General features: G+C 45.0%; 1 protein-coding gene across 1 annotated transcript in view; it reads right to left on the bottom strand.

Moving 5' to 3' along the window:
* The window catches only part of LOC109893259 (rap guanine nucleotide exchange factor-like 1), a 35,116-nt gene extending 11,393 nt beyond the window's left edge, over positions 1–23,723 (bottom strand). Inside the window, 2 exon segments of the mRNA XM_020486392.2 lie at positions 2,504–2,582; positions 22,428–23,723. Of these exon segments, the coding sequence (XP_020341981.1) occupies positions 2,504–2,582; positions 22,428–22,809 (461 nt within the window). The 5' untranslated portion in view covers positions 22,810–23,723.
* Between the last annotated feature and the right edge of the window lie 863 nt (positions 23,724–24,586).

Below are 24,586 nucleotides of genomic sequence, written 5' to 3'. Positions count from 1 at the left end.
ACAAGCACATGCAGGCACTCAAAAACACCCTGTAGAAACTCTAATAAACTCACTGAAACACACAGCTGTAGAACCATGGTCACCAGACACGCAGATGGAAAAACAAAGTATTTCACTGCGGTGTTCAGAGTCAAACAAGCAACTCGTAATTACAGTTTAGCCAGAGGAGAGCAGAGAGCTGTGTGGTGAAGGCTCAGACACACCCATCCATTGCACGCGCGCACACACACACACACTCCATTTCCATCCAGCTCCCAGCCACAGCAGGAGGAGAGGAGAGCATCTTAGAAAATAGTGCAGTAAAGAGTTTTGAAGAGCTCTGCACGGTGCAGCACCAGAATTTGTGTGATATTGGGATATTTTTCATCCGGTGACTTGAGGTATACCATCATGCGTCTATGTTGGACTCGCCACCAAAGAGGAGTCACCCTCCTTTATTTCAGACCCCAATCCAAATCCACCACAGGCCTGTGACCTACAAACGCTCACACTGAACAGTATTTATCAATGCCTTGGATGACATTCCAGATCTAGTCAGCCTATAGCTATGATCCCCTGTTCACCTGCTTCTCCCAGCTCCAGAAACCGCAACCTAACCCTAAGGCCAGCTGCTGGGTTTATATTGCACTGCAGTATCTTATTCTCTCGGTTTTGTTCTATTGGGTTGAGTTCTATTGCTGGTGTGAGAGTTTGGCCCCAGCTTCCACAGAGGCTTGGAGTCCCTCCAAAGCTCTTCAACATAGCCGGGGTTCTGGGCTTTGATCGTTCAGCCACTACAAGTGTAGTGTGTGTGTGTGTGTGTGTGTCTGGGATGAGTTACTCAGGGAGAATGATGTAAAGGGAGGAATTCTTAGTGTTCCTAATGGAATGGGAGGTAGCATTTGTTTTCATTTCCAGAAGGAAGCCAAACGTGTTTCCACAACAGAAGATCTGATTAGGGCCAGCGAGACTGAGGGAGAGGTGTGGATGGAGAGAGGGAGAAGAGAAAAATAATAGGTGGGAGAGAAAGACAGCGGGAGGGAGGAGGAGAGGGGAAAGGGTTAAGAGGTACAATGGAGAACAGGCTGGATCATTGATCATGTGTAAGAACCCCCCCCCCACCCCCACCCCCCACACTGGGGCGTCTCACTAGAGCCCAAACAGGCTGCATTAAGGGCAGCGAGGCATGCGGACGGTCTTTCCCAGAATGCCTTTGTGTTGCAGTCTCCGTCGAGAGTCCCATTGTCGTCTGGAGGGCCGCTCAGGCCTCTAAAACACACACAGTCAGGGTCTTCAGTGAGGGAATGGAGGTCAGACACACTGAACGGGGGTTCTGGGAGAAAAGGGGGTGTAGTATCCGTCCAGACTCTGACAAACGCACAAATATAGACCACTATCCCTTACACACAGACATGCACCGACAGACTCACAAATGCACACATAATATCTAGTGGAATGCATACTGTCTCATCACTAAAAATGAATGTCTTTACTTACAGTACATACAGCCTTCAAAAAAGCAAGCGATCCTAATGGAAGAAAATTAAGATTCTAAAGCCAGAGATAGGCAGGATAATATCATTGCTGTAAATATGTTAATTGTAGATAGGCAAAAGCCTCATATCATATCTCTTGGTCCACTGTAGTGTAATAATATGAGAAAGGGAGTTAGCCACGAGGCTGACGTTAAGTAGCAGTGTGGCTCATTGCCAATGAATGCACTACTACTGCGACCCAAATCCCAGCTCTGCATCAGGGAATGTTGCTCAACTTTACTGAACCCCCTGTGGTGGTGCCAAAACAGAAACATTGTTCCTTGGCTTGGTGCAGACGGGAGCCAGAGGCGTTGTTGTTACTAAGGAGTTTTCGGTTCTTAAACCTTTGGTCGGGCGCTCCTGCCAAGTTACGAGCAACAGCACTGGATAATCTTACTCAAATTGAGCGCCGGCCTGACTGAGTAGCCTAATATGGCTTTGATACTGTATAAAATATAAATATTCTAAGTATTAATATAAGTATTAATTATAATATATATATATTTTTTTTAATCGGCTAATTTGCAAGAGCTTTTACTTGAACACTGTGTGCATGTTCCATAAAAAACAGCCCTTGCTTTTAACATAGCGGACATCATATGCTAGGCTACTTAATATGTTGCTTCAAAAAGACAGAGGAACCTTTTCTAAAGCAAAAAATAAGCACAAAAATAAAATAATAATACATTGTCCATGTCCAAATTCATGTCCAGTGTCAAGGCTAGTTCAGTGCCATTGTTTATATTAGCCTAGCGAAGTAGCGGCGTTGAACAAAACAGCATTATCTTGACGCTAATGAGCACTCGGACAGGAAACCAGAAGTGGGCCACCCTCGCCTTGCACAGCGGATGGGAGTGCTCGGACCGAGCCTTCCTGCATCCCAATTCTTCCTGGGGATGTCTGGGAAGGGTGTGTAGGTGTGTGTATGTTTACACATTGGGGCTCCCAGGTCAGGCTAGGCCAGGAAGGAAAGGGAAGGTAAAGGATACTGCTGGAGTAGGACCTGCTGGAACCTGTCTGAGGCCAGGAAGATGGGGTGTGTCAACATGAAGTCATCCAGGAGGGTTTCTGTGGAAACGAGAGAGAGAAAGAGGGAGGGAGACAGAGGGAGAAAGAGAGAGAGAATGGAGGAAAGGGAGAGGGAGAAGAAAATGGGAAGGAAAAGAGTGTAAGAAAAAGGGATTATGAAGAGGGGATATTCGGAGATAGGAGAGGAAGAGAGAGCGGGAGAGAGAGAGAGAAAAGCATGTTAATTATGCATGGCTGTGCTTCTACAGCCGGTGCAGCTGTATCTCCACTGTACTTGTTCAACCAGTCGTGCCCCAAAAGCTCAAATTTGATTATGGTGTCAGAGAGAGATAAAAAAAAAAATGGGTGTCTGAAATCCCTTAACATCACCTTTGTCTGCTGTTAAATCCCTGGCCCTGGCGCAGCGCAGGGGCTTCTGCTACTGGGCTAAGATAAATCCTGTCTCAGTGAAACCGCCACCTGGTCCTCTGTGCTCCAATTCAGTCTGCAGTCTATAGCTCTACACACCAGAGGGGAGGCATATTTATAAACCCTGACTAGGAGTCTCGGACCGGCTGGACTGCGGTTAAATCGCTCCAATCCCACTAAATCAGATGAGATTTCAATGACTCGTGCGGTGGTGGTGTTATTATTATTATTATTATTATTATTTCAAATGACAACAAATGAGACGGATGAAATTGGAAAGTGTAGGCCTATTTCCTCTCTGGTTAGGGGGAAGTTGTTATTCTGGAAAAGCAGTAGACGGAGTGTGGAGGGATTGTTCCCGGTGACAGGATATACTTTCTCTAGTTTACTGCTGGTGTTATGGGGAGAAGCAGGCTAGTGGATACTTAACCTCGCAGGGTCAGACATATGAGTTAGAGTGTTGTATTTTACAGACAGATATTAACACACTGACCATCAACAAGACACCACACGCACACTAGGGGTGTGAGGATGTTGACAATATAGGCCTGCAGACGTGTGTTCAGGATATGTAACAACAACAACAAAACACAAAGGTTTTGATGAAAATGACTAGAAGCTGTGGCACAAAAAGGGGTGCCCCACATTCCATTACCCAGAGTGCATCATTAAGAGAGCACTCACTAGCCGTGCTAATCAAACTTCCCCCGTGCTCAATCCCAGACTGAGACCGTCACAAACGGAACCCACTGACCTCTGAGGGAGGGTGTGTGTGTGTGTGTGTGTGTGTGTGTGTGTGTGTGTGTGTGTGTGTGTGTGACAGAATTTGGCACACGTTGGAGCAGGGCTGGGACAGTGGAATGGCAATACCTGCTTTGAATTCATAAAGCGTAGAAAGCATGGAGGCGTTGCTGTTCGATCACTACTAGATTAAGACCTGTTCAGACCGCTCGTCTTCCTGGCTACTCTAACTATATTTCAACAGGAAAGAAAGACAAATACTGTGTGACATTGGATATTGCGAAAACTACAGAACCAATTCTCTGCATGTGATTCTATTGCTTGATTTATAATAGAGGCTTCTGATCCACTCCCTTCCTAAAGTATCCACTACATATGGTAATTAGGCACTTCCAATGAATGTAATATATTTGTCGGTGTCCGTGTGTGGATGACATTTAAATATGTGTGCTTGTGTGGTATTTTGCGGGTTCGACTGTGTGCATGCTAGTGTGTGGCTGTGTGTGTGTGTGTGTGTTAAAACGTGCTCGTTTGTGGGCTAATGTGGGTATCTGTATTCGTTGCGTGCTGCAGCGAGTGAGTCCACGCATCGTCGACCTCTTGGCAGTACTGGTTTCCCACAGTTGCCTGGGAGATGCCACGTTGAGTGGCTGCAGTGAGACTGAGCCCAGAGAGCGAGAGAGAGAGAGTGGAAGAGCGGCAAAAGATGAGCAGAGGAAGTAAACAGCACGATAAAAAAAAGAAAGAGTATGAAAGTCAGACGACAGGCAAAGCACAGAGAGAGAGAGGAGAGGAAAGAGAGAGCGAGAACGTGGGTGGCGGGGGAGAAACAAATGGGATGCAAAAGAGAGAACCAGAGGAAAGAGAGGAGAGTGCAATGAGAAAGAGAGAGAATAAGAGAAAGAAGTGAGTGAGTGGGCGAGGAAGAGTGGTGAAGGCCACGGGTCTCGATCACCTTCCCCATCATTATTCCCCTGGAGCTCTGTGTGTGACCATAGGAAAATAGCACATCCTTTCAACTCTACCTGCAAAGGAACAGCAGGGCGCTACAGAGCTAGCTATGAAGTGCAGTATGGCAAAGGAGACCATAGAAACTAATAGCATAGAGAGGACACATTCCCTGTTTGTTTCATGTGTAGCTTACATAATAAAGTCTCATGGACTAGAATGTGAGAGAAGTCATTCTGTTTGACTCATCCAATATGGCTGCCGGGCTCTCGGGCAGGTTGCCACTGTGTTTCATTGGTGAGGTCTGTTCAGGTCATTCACCTTCTAGACGTGGGGGAAGACCCATTGTGACAGGCTCTTGGATCCACACAGTGGTAACAGAGAGAGATGGCCACTGATAATCTCCCTGCTCCACTGTCAAACTAATACAGTGTGTCCAACCCCCGCTACAAAGAGAGAAAAATAGCATGTCCCGAAGATGGATCGGTGCATGTAACAGGGTGGGGAGATGGTTTCCCTCTCTCCCTCTCTCCAAAGCCGGTTCTCTCACTTTCTCTCCTCCCGCCACGTATTATGCTGAAGCTTAAAAGTGCAGAAAATCTCTGGCTCAGATTAGAAGTGAGCACACCGCTCCACATGACAGGAGTGGGAGAGAGGAGCACAAATCCAACTCCCACATAAACACAGACACAACACATACGCCCAGAATCTCAAACATGTGCACCCCCACGCACACGTTGTACATGTACACATAAACGTGTGTGCACATTCATACAGAGGTAGATGATTCCAAATGGACACTACACATACAGGCACTTACACAAACTCAACTAATTTACAGATGACAGACTCTCTCATTCAAACACTTGTGCATGAATAGAAAAACAAACAAACAAAAAAACACTCCCTCCCTGCAATGCCCCTGATCTCAGGATCAAAGCCAACCTCCCACAGTCTGTGCCTGAATCCAAACGGCAAGAGGGCTGTGGTGGTGTGTGTGTGTGTGGGGGGGGGGGGGGGGGGGGGGGGGGGGGCAGAGCATACAGGCTTGAAGTACACCCTGTCCTCCATCCCCCTTTCTCTCTTTCCCTGCAGGAAGCATATAGGCTGGGAGGGGAGGAGTGCACACTCCCTTCAGGGGTGGAAAATGGCAGGATGGAGAGATGGAAGGAGGTTGTGGTTCAAGTCACAGCTGTGGGCCACCTTATACCAGGGTGGAAGGGGGGAGGAGATTCAGCCTCATGACAACACAAGGTCTGGAGACTGTTCATAAAGCAGAAGCTGTACATGTGGTTTGGATCTGAACCAGTGGGACTGATAAAAAACAATTTAAAAGACATTTACTCCTGAGGTGCTGACCTGTAGAACCCTCTACAACCACTGTGACCCTTGCTGGTCATCTATGAACATTTGAACACCTTGATGAGCAATCTGTCCTTAATGGCCACGTACTCTTACAATCTCCACCCGGCACAGCCAGAAGAGGACTGACCACCCCTCAGAGCCTGGTTCCTCTCGAGGTTTCTTCCTATGTTCCAGCCGTTCTAGAGAGTTTTTCCTAGCCACCGTGCTTCTTCATCTGTATGGCTTGCTGTTTGGGGTTTTAGGCTGGGTTTCTGTACAGCACTTAGTGACATCTGCTGATGTAAAAAAAAAAAAAGGCTTTATAAATCAATTTGATATTGGAGAGACAGAAAGGCAGATTTCAGCCCATCCCTAGCTACCAGCCGAACCGAACTAGTCTGGTATGCAGTTATATAAACTGTGATGCGTATCCCGTTTCTATGGTGACCTTATCTCTTTGACTGTACTCTACCTTACTATGCGCATACAAAAACACACACCCTCTCAGCTCTCTCTTAAGTGTTTGGGTTTCAGCATGAAGCGGTCAGATGGAGAGGTAGAGAGTGTGTGTGTGTGGGCGAGTGTGTGTACTCTGCATCTGCCTGTTGGCGCTTGTTCCACTAATCTGGTGCATCTTCCCCACGCCAATTCCCATTCTCCACCTCCAAAACACACAGCCGTTGAGATGCAAATGAACACCAGGGCAAATATAAAACACATACACAATCCTGTGTCGATATGGCAGAGGAAAAATTCACACACACACAGAGAGAGAGAGATATGCATGGACAATCTGGATTTTATAAGTAACCCGAAACCAAATGGTGACAAACACAGACACGCAGCAGTGGTTCCCTGCTGTTCATAGTAACCTAATTCAAACTGCACCCAGTAGCTACTCTGCGGCATCCCCTCCCCAACCGCAACCTTCCATTTTGGGCAGCGGAGAGACTTGTCTGACCACTCGCTCCAGTGAGCTTGCAGCAAGGCTCAAATATGCACCCAAGGCCATCCAAGTCCAGGCAATGCCTTTGCCAGTCACATACTTGAAGATTGTGGTTTTTTTCACTGTCTTTTTACTGTTGTTTTTATTTCTTGACTTAACTATTGGTCACCTAATACCTTTTTGTTGTTGAAATTGCACTGTTGGTTAGAGCCTGTAAGTAAGCATTTCACTGTAAGGTCTACACCTGTTGTATACGCCGTACGTGATAAATAAACTTTGATTTGACTTTCCCACCACAGTGGCTAATGCTATAGGACACATTCATACAGTACCAGTCAAAAGTTTGGACACCTACTCATTCCAGTGTTACTTTGTTAAAAGTTCATTTGTGCAATTTCTTTCCTTCTTAATGCGTTTGAGCCAATCCATCAGTTGTGTTATGACAAGGTAGGGGTGGCATATAGAAGATGGTCTTTTACCAAATAGGGCCAAGTCCATATTATGGCAAGAACAGCTCAAATAAGCAAAGAGAAACAACAGTCCATCATTATTTTAAGACATGGTCAGTCAATTATGAAAATGAAGAACTTTTAAATTTTCTTCAAATGCAGTCGCAAAAACCATCCAGCACTATGATGAAACTGGCTCTCATGAAGACTGCCACAGGAAAGGAAGACCCAAGTCCATTAGAGTTACCAGCCTCAGAAATTGCAGCCAAAATAAATGCTTCACAGAGTTCAAGTAACAGACACATCAACATCAACTATTCAGAGGAGACTGCATGAATCAGGCATGGCTACCACAGCATTCTGCAGTGATACGCCATCCTATCTGGTTTGCGCTTAGTGGGACTATAATTTGTTTTTCAACAGGACAATGACCCTAAACACACCTCCAGGCTGTGTAAGGGCTATTGGACCAAGAAGGAGAGTGATGGAGCGCTGCATCAGATGACCTGACCTCCACAATCACCCGACCTCAACCCAAATGAGATGGTTTGGGATGAGTCGGACCACAGAGTGTAGGAAAAGCAGCCAACAAGTGCTCAGCATATGTGGGAACTCCTTCAAGACTGTTGGAAAAGCATTCCTCATGAAGCTGGTTGAGAGAATGCCAAGAGTGTGCAACGCTGTCATCAAGGCAAAGGGTGGCTACTTTGAAGAATCTCAAATATATTTTGATTTGTTTTGGTTACTACATGATTCTATACATGTTATTTCATAGTTTTGTCTTCACTATTATTCTACAATGTAGAAAATAGTACAAATAAAGAAAAACCCTGGAATGAGTAGGTATCCAAACTTTTGACTGGTAATTGTGTGTGTATATATATCCGGATTTGGAAACACTGCTCAAATGTTTATTATAGGTCCACAATGTTTCCAAGACACTCCCACCAAACAACACTAGGGGTCACACCCCAGATGTCTAAGCCACTGGTTCTCAATCCTGGTCCCGGGGACCCAAAGGGGCGTAAGCAATATGCCCGCAGGGCATCTCACTCTCTAGTACACCCTTGTGACAGAGCTATAAAATAAGTAATCTCCATAATCTCCAAGGTGGCATAGCAGTTCAGACGTCTTTTGTCCTCGTCTTGTCGTGTCCTGTATATATATATATATTTACAACTTTTTCACATACATTTTATTTTTATTTTCCATCAACTCATCTTCAAAACACTCTCCTGCAACCCGCCTCACCAATGTATATTTATAAAAAAGTATTATTTACCTCAGATCTGTAATCCTCCAAGAAGCTAGCCAGAAACTCCAAGAAGCTAGCCTGAAACTAGCCAGAAGCTAATCCAGAAGCTAGTTCAGAAGCTAGTTAGCTCCTTTACTGGCAAATCGTTAATATTCAGCTAACCACCGTTTGTGGTCATCAGCTATCCTTTAGCTCGAAAATCTATCGCCAGTTCTGTACGGCGCAGCGCGGCTCGGAACGGAACATACCGGACCAATTTTTCTCTCCATGTCCCTGGACATTCATACCCGGATCTCACAGCTAGCTAGCTGCTATCCGTGTGACCATCGGAGCTAGCAAGCTCCGTCAATCACTCCTGAGTTCCATCAATCACACCTGGGCTGCAGTCACCTATCCGGACCCGTTTTACTGCCTTCGCGGAGCCCCACCGGGCCTTCACAACTGGACTGCCGACGTTATCTACCCGAAGGAGTTATTCGGCCGGCTCCTCCGTCGCGACGTTACCTGAACGCCCATCTGCGGCCTGCTAACCGTTAGCTGTCTTACCGGCTGCTATCTGAATAGACAATCGGACAATTTTTTTATTATTATTTTTTTTTAATTATTTTTTTAATTATTATTATTATATTTTCTTCTTGGGCCTCTATAACTATATCTATTGTTTTTATTTTTGTTGTTGTTGTGTGATTTGGATTAATCCCCTCTACCACACGGAACCCCACTAATCTACTGACGGAACGTAAGGGGTGGCTAACAGACCTCCATCCTATGCTAGCTTGCTACCGATGCCCTGGCTAGCTGTCTAAATCACCAACCAACCTCTCCACTCACCGGACCCTTTTGATCACTCGACTAAGCATGCCTATCCTTAATGTCAATATGTCTTGTCCATTTCTGTTCTGGTTAGTGTTTATTGGCTTATTTCACTGTAGAGCCTCTAGTCCTGCTCACTATACCTTATCCAACCTATTAGTTCCACCACCCACACATGCAATGACATCTCCTGGTTTCAACGATGTTTCTAGAGACAATATCTCTCTCTTCATCACTCAATACCTAGGTTTACCTCCACTGTATTCACATCCTGCCATACATTTGTCTGTACATTATACCTTGATGCTATTTTATCGCCCCCAGAAACCTCCTTTTACTCTATGTTCCAGACGTTCTAGACGACCAATTCTCATAGCTTTTAGCCGTACCCTTATTCTACTCCTCCTATGTTCCTCTGGCGATGTAGAGGTGAATCCAGGCCCTGCAGTGCCTAGCTCCACTCCTATTCCCCAGGCGCTCTCTTTTGACGACTTCTGTAACCGTAATAGCCTTGGTTTCATGCATGTTAACATTAGAAGCCTCCTCCCTAAGTTTGTTCTATTCACTGCTTTAGCACACTCTGCCAACCCGGATGTTCTAGCTGTGTCTGAATCCTGGCTTAGGAAGACCACCAAAAATTCTGAAGTTTTAATTCCAAACTACAACATTTTCAGACAAGATAGAACTGCCAAAGGGGGTGGTGTTGCAATCTACTGCAAAGATAGCCTGCAGAGTTCTGTCCTACTATCCAGGTCTGTACCCAAACAATTTGAACTTCTACTTTTAAAAATCCACCTCTCTAAAAACAAGTCTCTCACCGTTGCCGCCTGCTATAGACCACCCTCTGCCCCCAGCTGTGCTCTGGACACCATATGTGAACTGATTGCCCCCCATCTATCTTCAGAGTTCGTGCTGCTAGGCGACCTAAACTGGAACATGCTTAACACCCCAGCCATCCTACAATCTAAACTTGATGCCCTCAATCTCACACAAATAATCAATGAACCTACCAGGTACCTCCCCAAAACCTTAAACACGGGCACCCTCATAGATATCATCCTAACCAACTTCCCCTCTAAATACACCTCTGCTGTCTTCAACCAAGATCTCAGCGATCACTGCCTCATTGCCTGCATCCGTAATGGGTCAGCGGTCAAACGACCTCCACTCATCACTGTAAAACGCTCCCTGAAACACTTCTGCGAGCAGGCCTTTCTAATCGACCTGGCCGGGGTATCCTGGAAGGATATTGATCTCATCCCGTCAGTAGAGGATGCCTGGATATTTTTTAAAAATGCCTTCCTAACCATCTTAAATAAACATGCCCCATTCAAGAAATTTAGAACCAGGAACAGATATAGCCCTTGGTTCTCCCCAGACCTGACTGCCCTTAACCAACACAAAAACATCCTATGGCGTTCTGCATTAGCATCGAACAGCCCCCGTGATATGCAGCTGTTCAGGGAAGCTAGAAATCATTATACACAGGCAGTTAGAAAAGCCAAGGCTAGCTTTTTCAAGCAGAAATTTGCTTCCTGCAACACTAACTCAAAAAAGTTCTGGGACACTGTAAAGTCCATGGAGAATAAGAACACCTCCTCCCAGCTGCCCACTGCACTGAAGATAGGAAACACTGTCACCACTGATAAATCCACCATAATTGAGAATTTCAATAAGCATTTTTCTACGGCTGGCCATGCTTTCCACCTGGCTACTCCTACCCCGGACAACAGCACTGCACCCCCAACAGCAACTCGCCCAAGCCTTCCCCATTTCTCCTTCTCCCAAATCCATTCAGCTGATGTTCTGAAAGAGCTGCAAAATCTGGACCCCTACAAATCAGCCGGGCTAGACAATCTGGACCCTTTCTTTCTAAAATTATCTGCCGAAATTGTTGCCACCCCTATTACTAGCCTGTTCAACCTCTCTTTCGTGTCGTCTGAGATTCCCAAAGATTGGAAAGCAGCTGCGGTCATCCCCCTCTTCAAAGGGGGGGACACTCTTGACCCAAACTGCTACAGACCTATATCTATCCTACCGTGCCTTTCTAAGGTCTTCGAAAGCCAAGTCAACAAACAGATTACCGACCATTTCGAATCTCACCATACCTTCTCTGCTATGCAATCTGGTTTCAGAGCTGGTCATGGGTGCACCTCAGCCACGCTCAAGGTCCTAAACGATATCTTAACCGCCATCGATAAGAAACATTACTGTGCAGCCGTATTCATTGATCTGGCCAAGGCTTTCGACTCTGTCAATCACCATATCCTCATCGGCAGACTCGACAGCCTTGGTTTCTCAAATGATTGCCTCGCCTGGTTCACCAACTACTTCTCTGATAGAGTTCAGTGTGTCAAGTCGGAGGGTCTGCTGTCCGGACCTCTGGCAGTCTCTATGGGGGTGCCACAGGGTTCAATTCTTGGACCGACTCTCTTCTCTGTATACATCAATGAGGTCGCTCTTGCTGCTGGTGAGTCCCTGATCCACCTCTACGCAGACGACACCATTCTGTATACTTCCGGCCCTTCTTTGGACACTGTGTTAACAACCCTCCAGGCAAGCTTCAATGCCATACAACTCTCCTTCCGTGGCCTCCAATTGCTCTTAAATACAAGTAAAACTAAATGCATGCTCTTCAACCGATCGCTACCTGCACCTACCCGCCTGTCCAACATCACTACTCTGGACGGCTCTGACTTAGAATACGTGGACAACTACAAATACTTAGGTGTCTGGTTAGACTGTAAACTCTCCTTCCAGACCCATATCAAACATCTCCAATCCAAAGTTAAATCTAGAATTGGCTTCCTATTTCGCAACAAAGCATCCTTCACTCATGCTGCCAAACATACCCTTGTAAAACTGACCATCCTACCAATCCTCGACTTTGGCGATGTCATTTACAAAATAGCCTCCAATACCCTACTCAACAAATTGGATGCAGTCTATCACAGTGCAATCCGTTTTATCACCAAAGCCCCATATACTACCCACCATTGCGACCTGTACGCTCTCGTTGGCTGGCCCTCGCTTCATACTCGTCGCCAAACCCACTGGCTCCATGTCATCTACAAGACCCTGCTAGGTAAAGTCCCCCCTTATCTCAGCTCGCTGGTCACCATAGCATCTCCCACCTGTAGCACACGCTCCAGCAGGTATATCTCTCTAGTCACCCCCAAGACCAATTCTTTCTTTTTGCCGCCTCTCCTTCCAGTTCTCTGCTGCCAATGACTGGAACGAACTACAAAAATCTCTGAAACTGGAAACACTTATCTCCCTCACTAGCTTTAAGCACCAACTGTCAGAGCAGCTCACAGATTACTGCACCTGTACATAGCCCACCTAAAATTTAGCCCAAACAACTACCTCTTTCCCAACTGTATTTAATTTTTATTTATTTATTTATTTTGCTCCTTTGCACCCCATTATTTTTTTATTTCTACTTTGCACATTCTTCCATTGCAAAACTACCATTCCAGTATTTTACTTGCTATATTGTATTTACTTTGCCATCATGGCCTTTTTTGCCTTTACCTCCCTTCTCACCTCATTTGCTCACATTGTATATAGACTTGTTTATACTGCATTATTGACTGTATGTTTGTTTTTACTCCATGTGTAACTCTGTGTCGTTTTATCTGTCGAACTGCTTTGCTTTATCTTGGCCAGGTCGCAATTGTAAATGAGAACTTGTTCTCAACTTGCCTACCTGGTTAAATAAAGGTAAAATAAAAAAATAAATAAATAAAAAAGTGCACAAACACACATGGCTGCCACAGGAAACACCCTTAAATCAACAGACTACACCAACAATGAAAAATACTGTTTTTCCTCAGTTTTTGTTTGTCAGTTTGTCAGTTTTTGCTTCAATGCCGCTGCTGTGACCTTTTGGCTGCTTTTCACACGTTTAAAGACCATGTTGGAACTGAAGGTTGGGATTGATGGGTCTTCTGTTTGAGCCTTTCTAACAGCAGAACTCCGGATGAGATGGCTACTGCAAATATATGCCTTTCATCCTTCCTCCAACCACACAATGCTTTTGTTGGAAATTTTGAACTACTAACATTTTGCTCTACACACTGTGTGGTCAGAGCATACTCTCAGCTACTTGCCAAAGCCTCCCCAGCTTCTCCTTCACCCAAATCCAGATAGCAGATGTTCGGAAAGAGCTGCATAACCTGGACACATACAGTGTCTTGCGAAAGTATTCGGCCCCCTTGAACATTGCGTCCTTTTGCCACATTTCAGTCTTCAAACATAAAGATATAAAACTGTATTTTTTTGTGAAGAATCAACAACAAGTGGGACACAATCATGAAGTGTAACGACATTTATTGGATATTTCAAACTTTTTTAACAAATCAAAGACTGAAAAATTGGGCGTGCAAAATTATTCAGCCCCTTTACTTTCAGTGCAGCAAACTCTCTCCAGAAGTTCAGTGAGGATCTCTGAATGATCCAATGTTGACCTAAATGACTAATGATGATAAATACAATCCACCTGTGTGTAATCAAGTCTCCGTATAAATGCACCTGCACTGTGATAGTCTCAGAGGTCCGTTAAAAGCGCAAAGAGCATCATGAAGAACAAGGAACACACCAGGCAGGTCCGAGATACTGTTGTGAAGAAGTTTAAAGCCGGATTTGGATACAAAAAGATTTCCCAAGCTTTAAACATCCCAAGGAGCACTGTGCAAGCGATAATATTGAAATGGAAGGAGTATCAGACCACTGCAAATCTACCAAGACCTGGCCGTCCCTCTAAACTTTCAGCTCATACAAGGAGAAGACTGATCAGAGATGCAGCCAAGAGGCCCATGATCACTCTGGATGAACTGCAGAGATCTACAGCTGAGGTGGGAGACTCTGTCCATAGGACAACAATCAGTCGTATATTGCACAAATCTGGCCTTTATGGAAGAGTGGCAAGAAGAAAGCCATTTCTTAAAGATATCCATAAAAATTGTTGTTTAAAGTTTGCCACAAGCCACCTGGGAGACACACCAAACATGTGGAAGAAGGTACTCTGGTCAGATGAAACCAAAATTGAACTTTTTGGCAACAATGCAAAACATTATGTTTGGCGTAAAAGCAACACAGCTCATCACCCTGAACACACCATCCCCACTGTCAAACATGGTGGTGGCAGCATCATGGTTTGGGCCTGCTTTTCTTCAGCAGGGACAGGGAAGATGGTTAAAATTGATGGGAAGATGGATGGAGCCAAATAAAGGACCATTCTGGAAGAAAACCTGATGGAGTCTGCAAAAGACCTGAGACTGGGACAGAGATTTGTCTTCCAACAAGACAATGATCCAAAACATAAAGCAAAATCTACAATGGAATGGTTCAAAAATAAACATATCCAGGTGTTAGAATGGCCAAGTCAAAGTCCAGACCTGAATCCAATCGAGAATCTGTGGAAAGAACTGAAAACTGCTGTTCACAAATGCTCTCCATCCAACCTCACTGAGCTCGAGCTGTTTTGCAAGGAGGAATTGGAAAAAATGTCAGTCTCTCGATGTGCAAAACTGATAGAGACATACCCCAAGCGACTTACAGCTGTAATCGCAGCAAAAGGTGGCGCTACAAAGTATTAACTTAAGGTGGCTGAATAATTTTGCACGCCCAATTTTTCAGTTTTTGATTTGTTAAAAAAGTTTGAAATATCCAATAAATGTCGTTCCACTTCATGATTGTGTCCCACTTGTTGTTGATTCTTCACAAAAAAATACAGTTTTATATCTTTGTGTTTGAAGCCTGAAATGTGGCAAAAGGTCGCAAAGTTCAAGGGGGCCGAATACTTTCGCAAGGCACTGTACAAATCAGCTGGGATAGACAATCTGGGCCCTCTAAAATTATCCGCCGCCATTGTTGCCACCCCCATTACCAGTCTGTTCAAACTCTCTTTCGTATTGTCCGAGATCCTTAAAGATTGGAAAGCTGCCGCAGTCATCTCCCTCTTCAAAGTGGGTGACACTCTAGACTCAAACTGTTACAGACCTATATCCATCCTGCCCTGCCTTTCGAAAGTCTTCGGAAAGCCAAGTTAACAAACAGATCACTGACCATTTCGAATCACACCGTACCTTCTCTGCTGTGCAATCCGGTTTCCGAGCTGGTCACGGGTGCACCTCAGCCACACTCAATGTACTAAATGATATCATAACTGCCATCGATAACAGACAGTACTGTGCAGCCGTCTTCATCGACCTGGCCAAGGCTTTCGACTCTGTCAATCACTGTATTCTTATCGGCAAACTCAACAGCCTTGAATTCTCAAATGACTGCCTCGCCTGGTTCACCAACTACTTCTCGGATAAAGTTCAGTGTGTCAAATTGGAGGGCCTGTTGTCCGGACCTCTGGCAGTCTCTATGGGGTACCACAGGGTTCAATTCCCGGGCCTAATCTTTTCTCTGTATATATCAAAGATGTCGCTCTTGCTGCGGTTGATTCCCTGATCCATCTCTACGCAGAAGACACCATTCTGTATACATCTGGCCCTTCTTTGGACACTGCGTTAACAACCCTCCGAAAAAGCTTCAATGCCATACAACACTCCTTCCGTGGCCTCCAACTGCTCTTAAAACGCTAGTCAAACTAAATGCATATTTTTCAACTGTTCGCTGCCCGCATCCGCCCGCCCGTCTAGCATCACTACTCTGGACGGTTCTGACTTAGAATATGTGGACAACTACAAATACCTAGGTGTCTGGCGAGACTGTAAACTCTCCTTCCAGACTCATATTAAACATCTCCAATCCAAAATAAAACCTGGAATCGGCGTCCTATTTCGCAACAAAGCCTCCTTCACTCATGCTGCCAAACATACCCTCGTAAAACTGACTATCCTACCAATCCTCGACTTCGGCGATGTCATTTACAAAATAGCCTCCAACACTCTACTTAGCAAACTGGATGCAGTCTATCACAGTGCCATCCGTTTTGTCACCAAAGCCCCATATACCACCCACCACTGCGACCTGTATGCTCTCGTCGGCTGGCCCTCGCTACATATTCGTCGCCAGACCCACTGGCTCCACGTGCTCCAGCAGGTATATCTCACTGGTCATCCCCAAAGCCAACACCTCCTTTGGCCAACTTTCCTTCCATTGCTCTGCTGCCAATGACTGGAACGAATTGAAAAGAAAATAGCTGAAGTTGGGGACTTATATCACCCTCACTAACTTCAAGCATCAGCTATCTGAGCAGCTAACCGATCGCTGCAGCTGTACACAGCCCATCCAATCTACCTACCTCATCCCCATTTTATTTCATTTTTTGCACACCAGTATTTCTACTTGCACATCATCATCTGCACGTCTATCACTCCAGTGTTAATTTGCTCAATTGCAATTACTTCGCTACTATGGCCTACTTATTGCCTTACCTCCTCATGCCATTTGCACACACTGTATATAGACTTTTTCTATTGTGTTATTGACTGTACGTTTGTTTATTCCATGTGTAACTCTGTTGTTGTTTGTGTCGCACTGCTTTGCCATATCTTGGCCAAGTCACATTTGTAAATGAGAACTTGTTCTCAACTGGCCTACCTGGTTAAATAAAGGTGAAATAAAATTCAAATAAAATAATTAACAATAAACGTGCCATAGTGGCTTCATGCCTTCTCCAAACCCTCTCAGTTTATCATCATGTAGCATGTACATCTTCCTCTGGCCCTTATGCTGGGGACCATTCTGGAGAGAGTATGCTTCTTGGATTGAGTGTGTGTCCATTAAATGTAACCTGACAGTTCCCATGCTAGTCAATTCTCTCTCTCTAATACAACTGTTCCCAAATCAGATTCCTAAGCCTGCCAAGTTGATTGGTCTACCATCCCCTGCGATTAGGCCTGTCCCTGGGTCAGTATTCAGTGTTACAGGGGAGGAAGAAGGGTTGATATTACGTTTCCCCCAATGTGCTCGGGGCCATCTGTGCGCGAGCGTGTGTGTGCCTAATGTTGCACACCGCATGGCAGAGATAAGAACCACCGCTCCGGTCACATCAAAGGATGTCAAGTGGCGAAGGAGTTCACCAGGGTAAGTCATAGTCACTACAGGGCTGGCAAGGCTGCTGCAACCCTCTGGATGGTCAAAACTAGTTGGTACCAAACTGCCAACTGAGAGAAAGAAGCCACTGCACTGATCTACTTGTCATCATGCCACATGGATAAACTAGTAGATAAAGAAGTGATGATTAGATGAGAACATCCTTATGATATAGAAGCCAGTTAACAAGAGTATTTTGCTCAGTCTCTCCGTCCCCCTCTTCCTCCCACTGGCTGGCACACTGTCCATATAGTTTATGAAACCTCTATTCAGTCTCTCCCAAGTCTCATGTTCTCAAACACTCATCTCCTTCCTTCCTGCATTCCCTCTGTTTCTCTTCCCCCCACTCCTCCTCCTCCTGCTGCTTCCCTGGAAGTGCTGGTTGCCATGTGAACAGGTGCTGTGCTGGAGAGCCTCTTTTCCACGCCGGGCACACAGATAGACATGCTCCAACCCACTCTCACACACATCCAAGCACACACTCTTATGCAAGCACATCAACACACACATCCATCCAAGCGGAAAAAGTACAGAAATGCAAACGCATGCATCCAATCGCACACACATGCACACGCAAAAAGAACATAGAGATTCAAACACATATACACACACAGTAAGTAAGGCAAGTCAATCATCCCTGGAGGGCCCCATCGTGTTCTACTCTCCTCAGTGGTCAAGGTGCGTAGGCTTGAGAGGAGAGTGCAGGCATGTAGAGAGCAAGGAGGCAGGGGAGAGTCCGCCGCCCCTCCTCTCCTTATGTAAAAGCATCCAAAAGGAGTGGGCACTAGGCAGCCACATCTCTTTTAATCCCACTTTCTTTCCATAAAAGAATCATCAGAATCCCTCCCACACAGCCCAACGCAAATCACATTTTCTCTCTGCACTCTGTCCCTTTTCCTCCCGCTCCCTTTCGTTCCACAAGACTTTTCAGCTGCGTGGCTCAGAGTCTCAGAGCCGCCGCCTAAGGAGTGTCTCGCTGGATGTGGAATGCAAAGCAATGAGAGCGTCAAGCACAGCCAAAGTCTAGTTTAAACATCCCACTTGGCTTTGTGAATAACTGATGTGGAGCTTGATACGAGACATGTTCCCCCTCTGCATTGCAAGTGTTTCAAAAGCCAACATCAAACCCCAAAGTCCTCGTCACTCTGCAAGACAAACCAGCCATGTACTGTTCTGCACTGTAAGCAACTGCTGCAGCATCTCAAGTGCCCTGGCACCCTCGTCTGTATCAACCATAGCTATTTTAACCCATTATTGTACCCATGGGTGACTGGTCTAAACCTATAAGACATGTTTAGTTCCGTGCTTTTACATATAATACTATAGTATACTAAGAATGTGTACTGTCCAAATACACAGGATGTGGAGGGGCAAATGACCCTCTTTGTTATTATGATGATAGTCTTATCCATCTGTTTTCATTTGGACTATTTATCAGACAATAACAGTGGGAATGGACTGTAGACGTGATACAACTTAGGAAACCACACACATTACGAGTCAGACATGGCTTCATTAACAGACTGTTTTGATCTTTACATCCACTGTAACTCTGCGAGACATGTACACCGCTAAAAATGGCCTAACCCTTGCCTCAACATGCCTGGTCCTAGAACCAATAGCGTGGGTGGACGAGAAATGAAACCACAAGGTAAACAGGGTTACATAAGAGCGTTGCCGTTGACCTCGAAAAGGACGGGACTTTTTAGGGGCTGTCAAAATGCTTATAATCTGTTCTTTACCTGTGGCATGGTGTCTCTCTCACACACACACACACACACACACAAGCAGAGGGCAGTGACTCAGAGGGTTTATGGTGTTCATCTGGAGGGCCACTCAGCCAATACTGATCTGGGACTGCTGATATGGACAGCCTGGTGCATAGTATCTCAGTGAGAGCACTGTGGTGTGCAGTGGTAAAATGTTATACGGTGTGGTGTACTCAAGTCTGTCAGGTAGAATGTCATATAGGGGTGTGTGAGACAGGGGGTCATAAGGTTGGGGAGCATGCAGTGTCCGAGTCGTAGTGGACCTTGTTGACATCAAAATCAAATTAATTTATATAGCCCTTCGTACATCAGCTGATATCTCAAAGTGCTGTACAGAAACCCAGCCTAAAACCCCAAACAGCAAGCAATGCAGGTGTAGAAGCACGGCAAGACATTGTGTCAACATAAACACATTTGCATCCAGACACACACACACACTTCCTAATTAGAAACATTTTGACTATAAGGCAGGATCAAGATCCAACCTAGATCCATAATCCAAAGATTAATTTCTGCTCCACATGAAAGGGTGGGCAGGTCCGCTTTTGTTAACTAATCCTGGATTAGCCACGCATTTTTTACATATTCTAGAACATCACCATCCAAACAGCAGCGAGCTTGGCCCTCCAAGAAACAGGTTAAACGAGATTAAACATATTTAAACCATCTGGGTTGTAGTTCACTAAGTGTTTATAACACCAACGCAGTCCGCTGGAGTGAATTAAGTCAAAGAGCAAAATGAGTCAGACAAATAAAAGTCAAACAGAACAGTGACCTTTTGGGATGGACCAGATGAACTCTCATGAACCCTCTTCAGCCGTACGCCAACCAAGTTCCCCGTGAATTTGTCAAACTAAAAGCATACATAAATCAGGTTTAACATCAACCCATGTATCACTAAAATCTCCCACTTTGATTCATTCGGAATCAGATATACATTCTGGAATTACATCTGTTGTTTCAAACATGACTATTGGCTGCTATACAGAGCCAATTCCATCTCTATCACTACGACACTACTTCTCTCTTCTTAGGAATGATGCAGTGGAGATATGTCTTTTCCTGTTAAATGCTGTAGGGGGAAATTGACAGAGAAACAACAGCGCGAGAGAGGGGAATTCAAGCATGCTCAGTCAGTTTAACAGGAATATACAGGATGACCCGGGGAGCAGGTCAGCGAGGTCAAGGGGTCATAGGACAGGAGGTACACTGGCTTTGCAATGCATAATGGGGGATGGTTGCCCACAAGCAGAATAGTTCTAAGAGAATTTACTGGAGGTACAATGAACCCTTATGCACTATATGAACCTAGGTAGAGCAGATTCCTCCTGCAACAGAACAACAGGAACTGATGTGGATTATTACTAAAACAGTAGGTCTCAATGTGTCCTCCACACAGTTAATTGCAGGTGTTCATTCTGAGACATTTCCTGATCATATGCTATTGATCTGTTCATTGTTGCCTGTAATAATGCCTGACCAGCACATTGCAGTCGTACTTCATAAATCTGTTGGATGTTCCAGAGAGATCTGTTAGTGTTACAGTGTGCGAAACCCACATCATGCACCAACCAACATAACAGATAAACTGAGCAGAATTCAAGGAATGGCCGAGAGGAAAATCTGCATGTTACACAGGAAGCCTTGGCAATCTACCTTGGAAAACTATGTTAAATCCTGTTACTGCATGACTTGTTGAAATAATCAGTGGAAGAAAAAACTCACAATGAGATGCATAGTAAAAATTGACATACTGGAGGCTTCGCTCAAAGGTAGATATTGACAGTGGTGGTGTCATCTAATGCAGTGCATCACTCACCAACCATCCCCCACAGGATAGGAATAAATCACATTATAACCACTAACCTACTTCAATTCAACAGCATCAACAGCTTGGGAATCTTCTCTGGCACCATTCCAAGAACCCATCACCAGCTCCCTCACATACATATGTTTATGGTTGCTATATTACAGTGTATACAAATGTGGGCTCCCGCGTTGCTGTAGGTTGCTTTCTAATTGTAAATCCGTTACAGTTACCTGTTCAAAATTGTAATCTGTAGCCTAATTTTTGGATTACCCAAACTCAGTAACGTAATCTGACTCAGTTTAAGATTACTTTTCCCTTTAGAGGCATTACATGCAAACCTCACTGGCTACATTGCGTGAGCGAGCGTTGCAAAATAAAAATGTACACATACATGTTATTTCATCATTTCACCCACACAGCTGCGTGCGTGAACGAGCGTCTGCGTAGCCAAGCGCTAAAGTAGAATTTGATTCTATTTGAGACGCTCCACGCAAGGCCCACTCCAGAATAAAACACATTGTATCGTCTGCTCTTTAGCGGCCAACTGAAACATTGTCTTTTAGGATGAGAATCATGACCTCGTTTAACAAAAATTTAAAAAAATAAGTACACAAACTCAGCAGCCAATATGCGAAGACTATCGCTTTCCTCCATGACTGATAGTGAAGCAGCCAGTTTCCATATGAAAGACATGCTGCTACTGTAATGGGCAAGTGCAAATGAGCTCAATCAAAATGTTTTTGTTGAATAAGCTGAACCCTAGAGGCTATACGTTAGATTTTGGACGAGTTTCGTTTTTGGTGTAAGTGTCACAAATGTAAAGCGTAAATATGATTCATTTGGCGAGGTCTTCTTTTCTGAGGTGTGAGAAACATCTGGACCATCCCTTTTAAATAACAGGCTTTTATTTTTCTTAATGAGGCCAGGCGTTCTTATGTAACCGTTGAATCAGATAATATAACAAGGCAATGATGGGACGGAACCACCGCCTAATCCCTAATTCTACAGCCTGGAATAGATCACTGACTGAGTATTTGGGGTTTATGTTATTGTTTGGAGAAAAATGAGAAAATAAGCTAAATCTTAGTTATTTTCAATAGCATATGTTGGCCTATAGACTAGGATATAGCCTAAGCAAGGACCAAATGGTAGTTTGGGGTTCCTGGATGGACTACATTCATTTGACAACTGAATTGCTTGGCTAATTTGCAAAAGTGAAAGGCAAGAACACCATGACTTGGTGTGAAACATTTGAGGCATTAGTCAAACCACTGAGTGTGATGATTCACAGGCCAATAGGTGGATGCACTGTGTTGTATAAATGCTGTTGATTGACAAGGTCAATTTACCTGTGCAGTTGCCATATCGTTTGCCCGCCACACTGTCCAGGAGCGCCAGCGCCAGGTTGTCCGGTGTGTCCGCAGGCAGCGGGGTCCAGCTCGTGTCCAGACTCGCCTCGGAGCTTTGCTCATCGCTAGACAACGACGGGCTCCTAATGTCCGCAGTGGCCGAGGGCCAACACGGTGCTTCCTCAGTGTCCGGGCTGAACACCTCCCTGGCCGGACCGCTCTCTGGAGACGTTTCCCTGAAAAACGGAACCACCCGAGACAGGCTGGCTCGCCGCCGAGAAGTTCCAGTGCCAGTCGCCTTCTCACCAAAGCCACCAGCTCGAGTGAGCGCCGTTGTCTGTTTCTTCAAAAACTTTTCCAGGGGCTTCATTCCCGCAGGCATTTTGATACAATACCGCAATAAGGCTTTTTTTCGATGGTGATTGATATTAACTGAATACCTCTGCAGGAACTAACGTTGTGACTACATTATACAAGCATCCATGCGTAATTCTATTGACCGGTCTTCGTAGTAAACTCTTGCATGGCGATAATTAACCCATTTGTCAAATCATGATTTTAAAAGAGCAGTGTAAGAATCCGATTTGTGAAGCAGCAGTCTATCGTCATCGGCGAAAGCGTGCTCACACACGACTGCACGTTCTGGTTGAGTAGCTTTTATCGCAAAATATCCCAACCTGCTCCACAACAACCGCTCCCTGGCGTCTCCTCCACCTCTGCAGACGTTTCGGGCGCGTCAAGGAACAGTGTTTGTCAGTTTCAAGCAGCGGCCAAAATACACTGGATGACGAACGCAAGGTGCCGAATAAACACACTCTCAGCAGAGTACAATGAGATAAACCGAAATAAAATAAGGATAACAGCAGGGGTTGGTAAATAGGCGCCCCAGTAGCTTTTTACCACCGACAAATGCGACGCGTCTATGCCCGCATGAGGTATCTCTTGCTGCTGGCGTCAATGCAATCTACTGCAGTAATATCGCCAGTGGGAATGGCCTCGGCTCCTCCGTATGTGTGGAAGCTTGTTCAGATAAGTAGCAGCCGTTTCCCTCTCCCCTTCTCCGTTTGAATGCAGTGGTTCGAGCTCTGTGTGGACAAACACACACTCCCTCTATCTCTCTCTCGTTCACTCAAACTCTTCGCGGGTGTTTGTGTGTGCTGAATAAGGGACCGCTGCTATATTAACTCGCCCACTCCCTTCCTTCCTTCCTTCCTTCATCTGCAGTTACCGTCAGTGCTCCTAAGTGCCCGCTGAATGGCAGCTGCTCACCAGGGCCGGCTCTAGGCATAAAAGCGATATAAGGAGGTCGCCTAATGCCACCGGCCGCTAGGGGGACACGACCAACAAAAATAAACGTACATTTTTTGGGGAGGGGGGTCTTAACTTACTGTTTAGCTTTAGAATAGTAATATACACAAGGGGCAATTTCGAAATGTTGTTGTACATCAGCAGTCTTCCTCTAGTTATGTCAGTCACTGACAATCACTCAATTAGCCCATGTCATCTAAAAATGTTTTGATTGATAACTTAGGTTACGCAGCTATCTAAACTTGTAGTAATCATGGCTGAATTACCAACCCGGCACTAAGTGTACTTTCAAGCAGAGAAACAGGTGATAGTGTATCAGTTGACAAGTCACATAGAAACGGTGATCTTGTACAATTTCGCATGGAGCAGAAATGGCATACAACAACACCATGCTACATTTTTACAATAGCTCCTTTACAATACCTCTATTTCTGATGATTTGTCCTACATACTGTATAAGGACAATGGAACTGTAAGACTGACATATTTCTCAATATGCTCACAACCTGCCATTGGATACAAACATTTTTTTATGGTGCATGTCAAGTTAGTCAAATACTGTATGGAAAATTACACTGAGTGCACAAATCATTAGGAACACCTGCTCTTTCCATGAAATAGACTATCCAGGTGAATCTGGTTGGAAGCTAGGATCCCTCATTGCTGTCACCTGTTAAATACACTATAACTAGTATAGACAGTTGGGAGGAGACAGGTTAAGGAATGATTTTTTCATTTTTTATCATTAAGACATGGATTATGTATGTGTGCCACTCAGAGGGTAAATGGGCAAGACAAAATATCGAAGTGCCTTCAAGAGGATATGGTAGTAGGTGCCAGGAGCACACTGA

The sequence above is a fragment of the Oncorhynchus kisutch genome, linkage group LG6, assembly GCF_002021735.2.
Source record: "Oncorhynchus kisutch isolate 150728-3 linkage group LG6, Okis_V2, whole genome shotgun sequence".
NCBI classification, from domain to species: Eukaryota; Metazoa; Chordata; class Actinopteri; order Salmoniformes; family Salmonidae; genus Oncorhynchus; species Oncorhynchus kisutch.
Note: the sequence above shows the minus strand (reverse complement) of the source record. Positions and strands in the feature narration are given on the sequence as shown.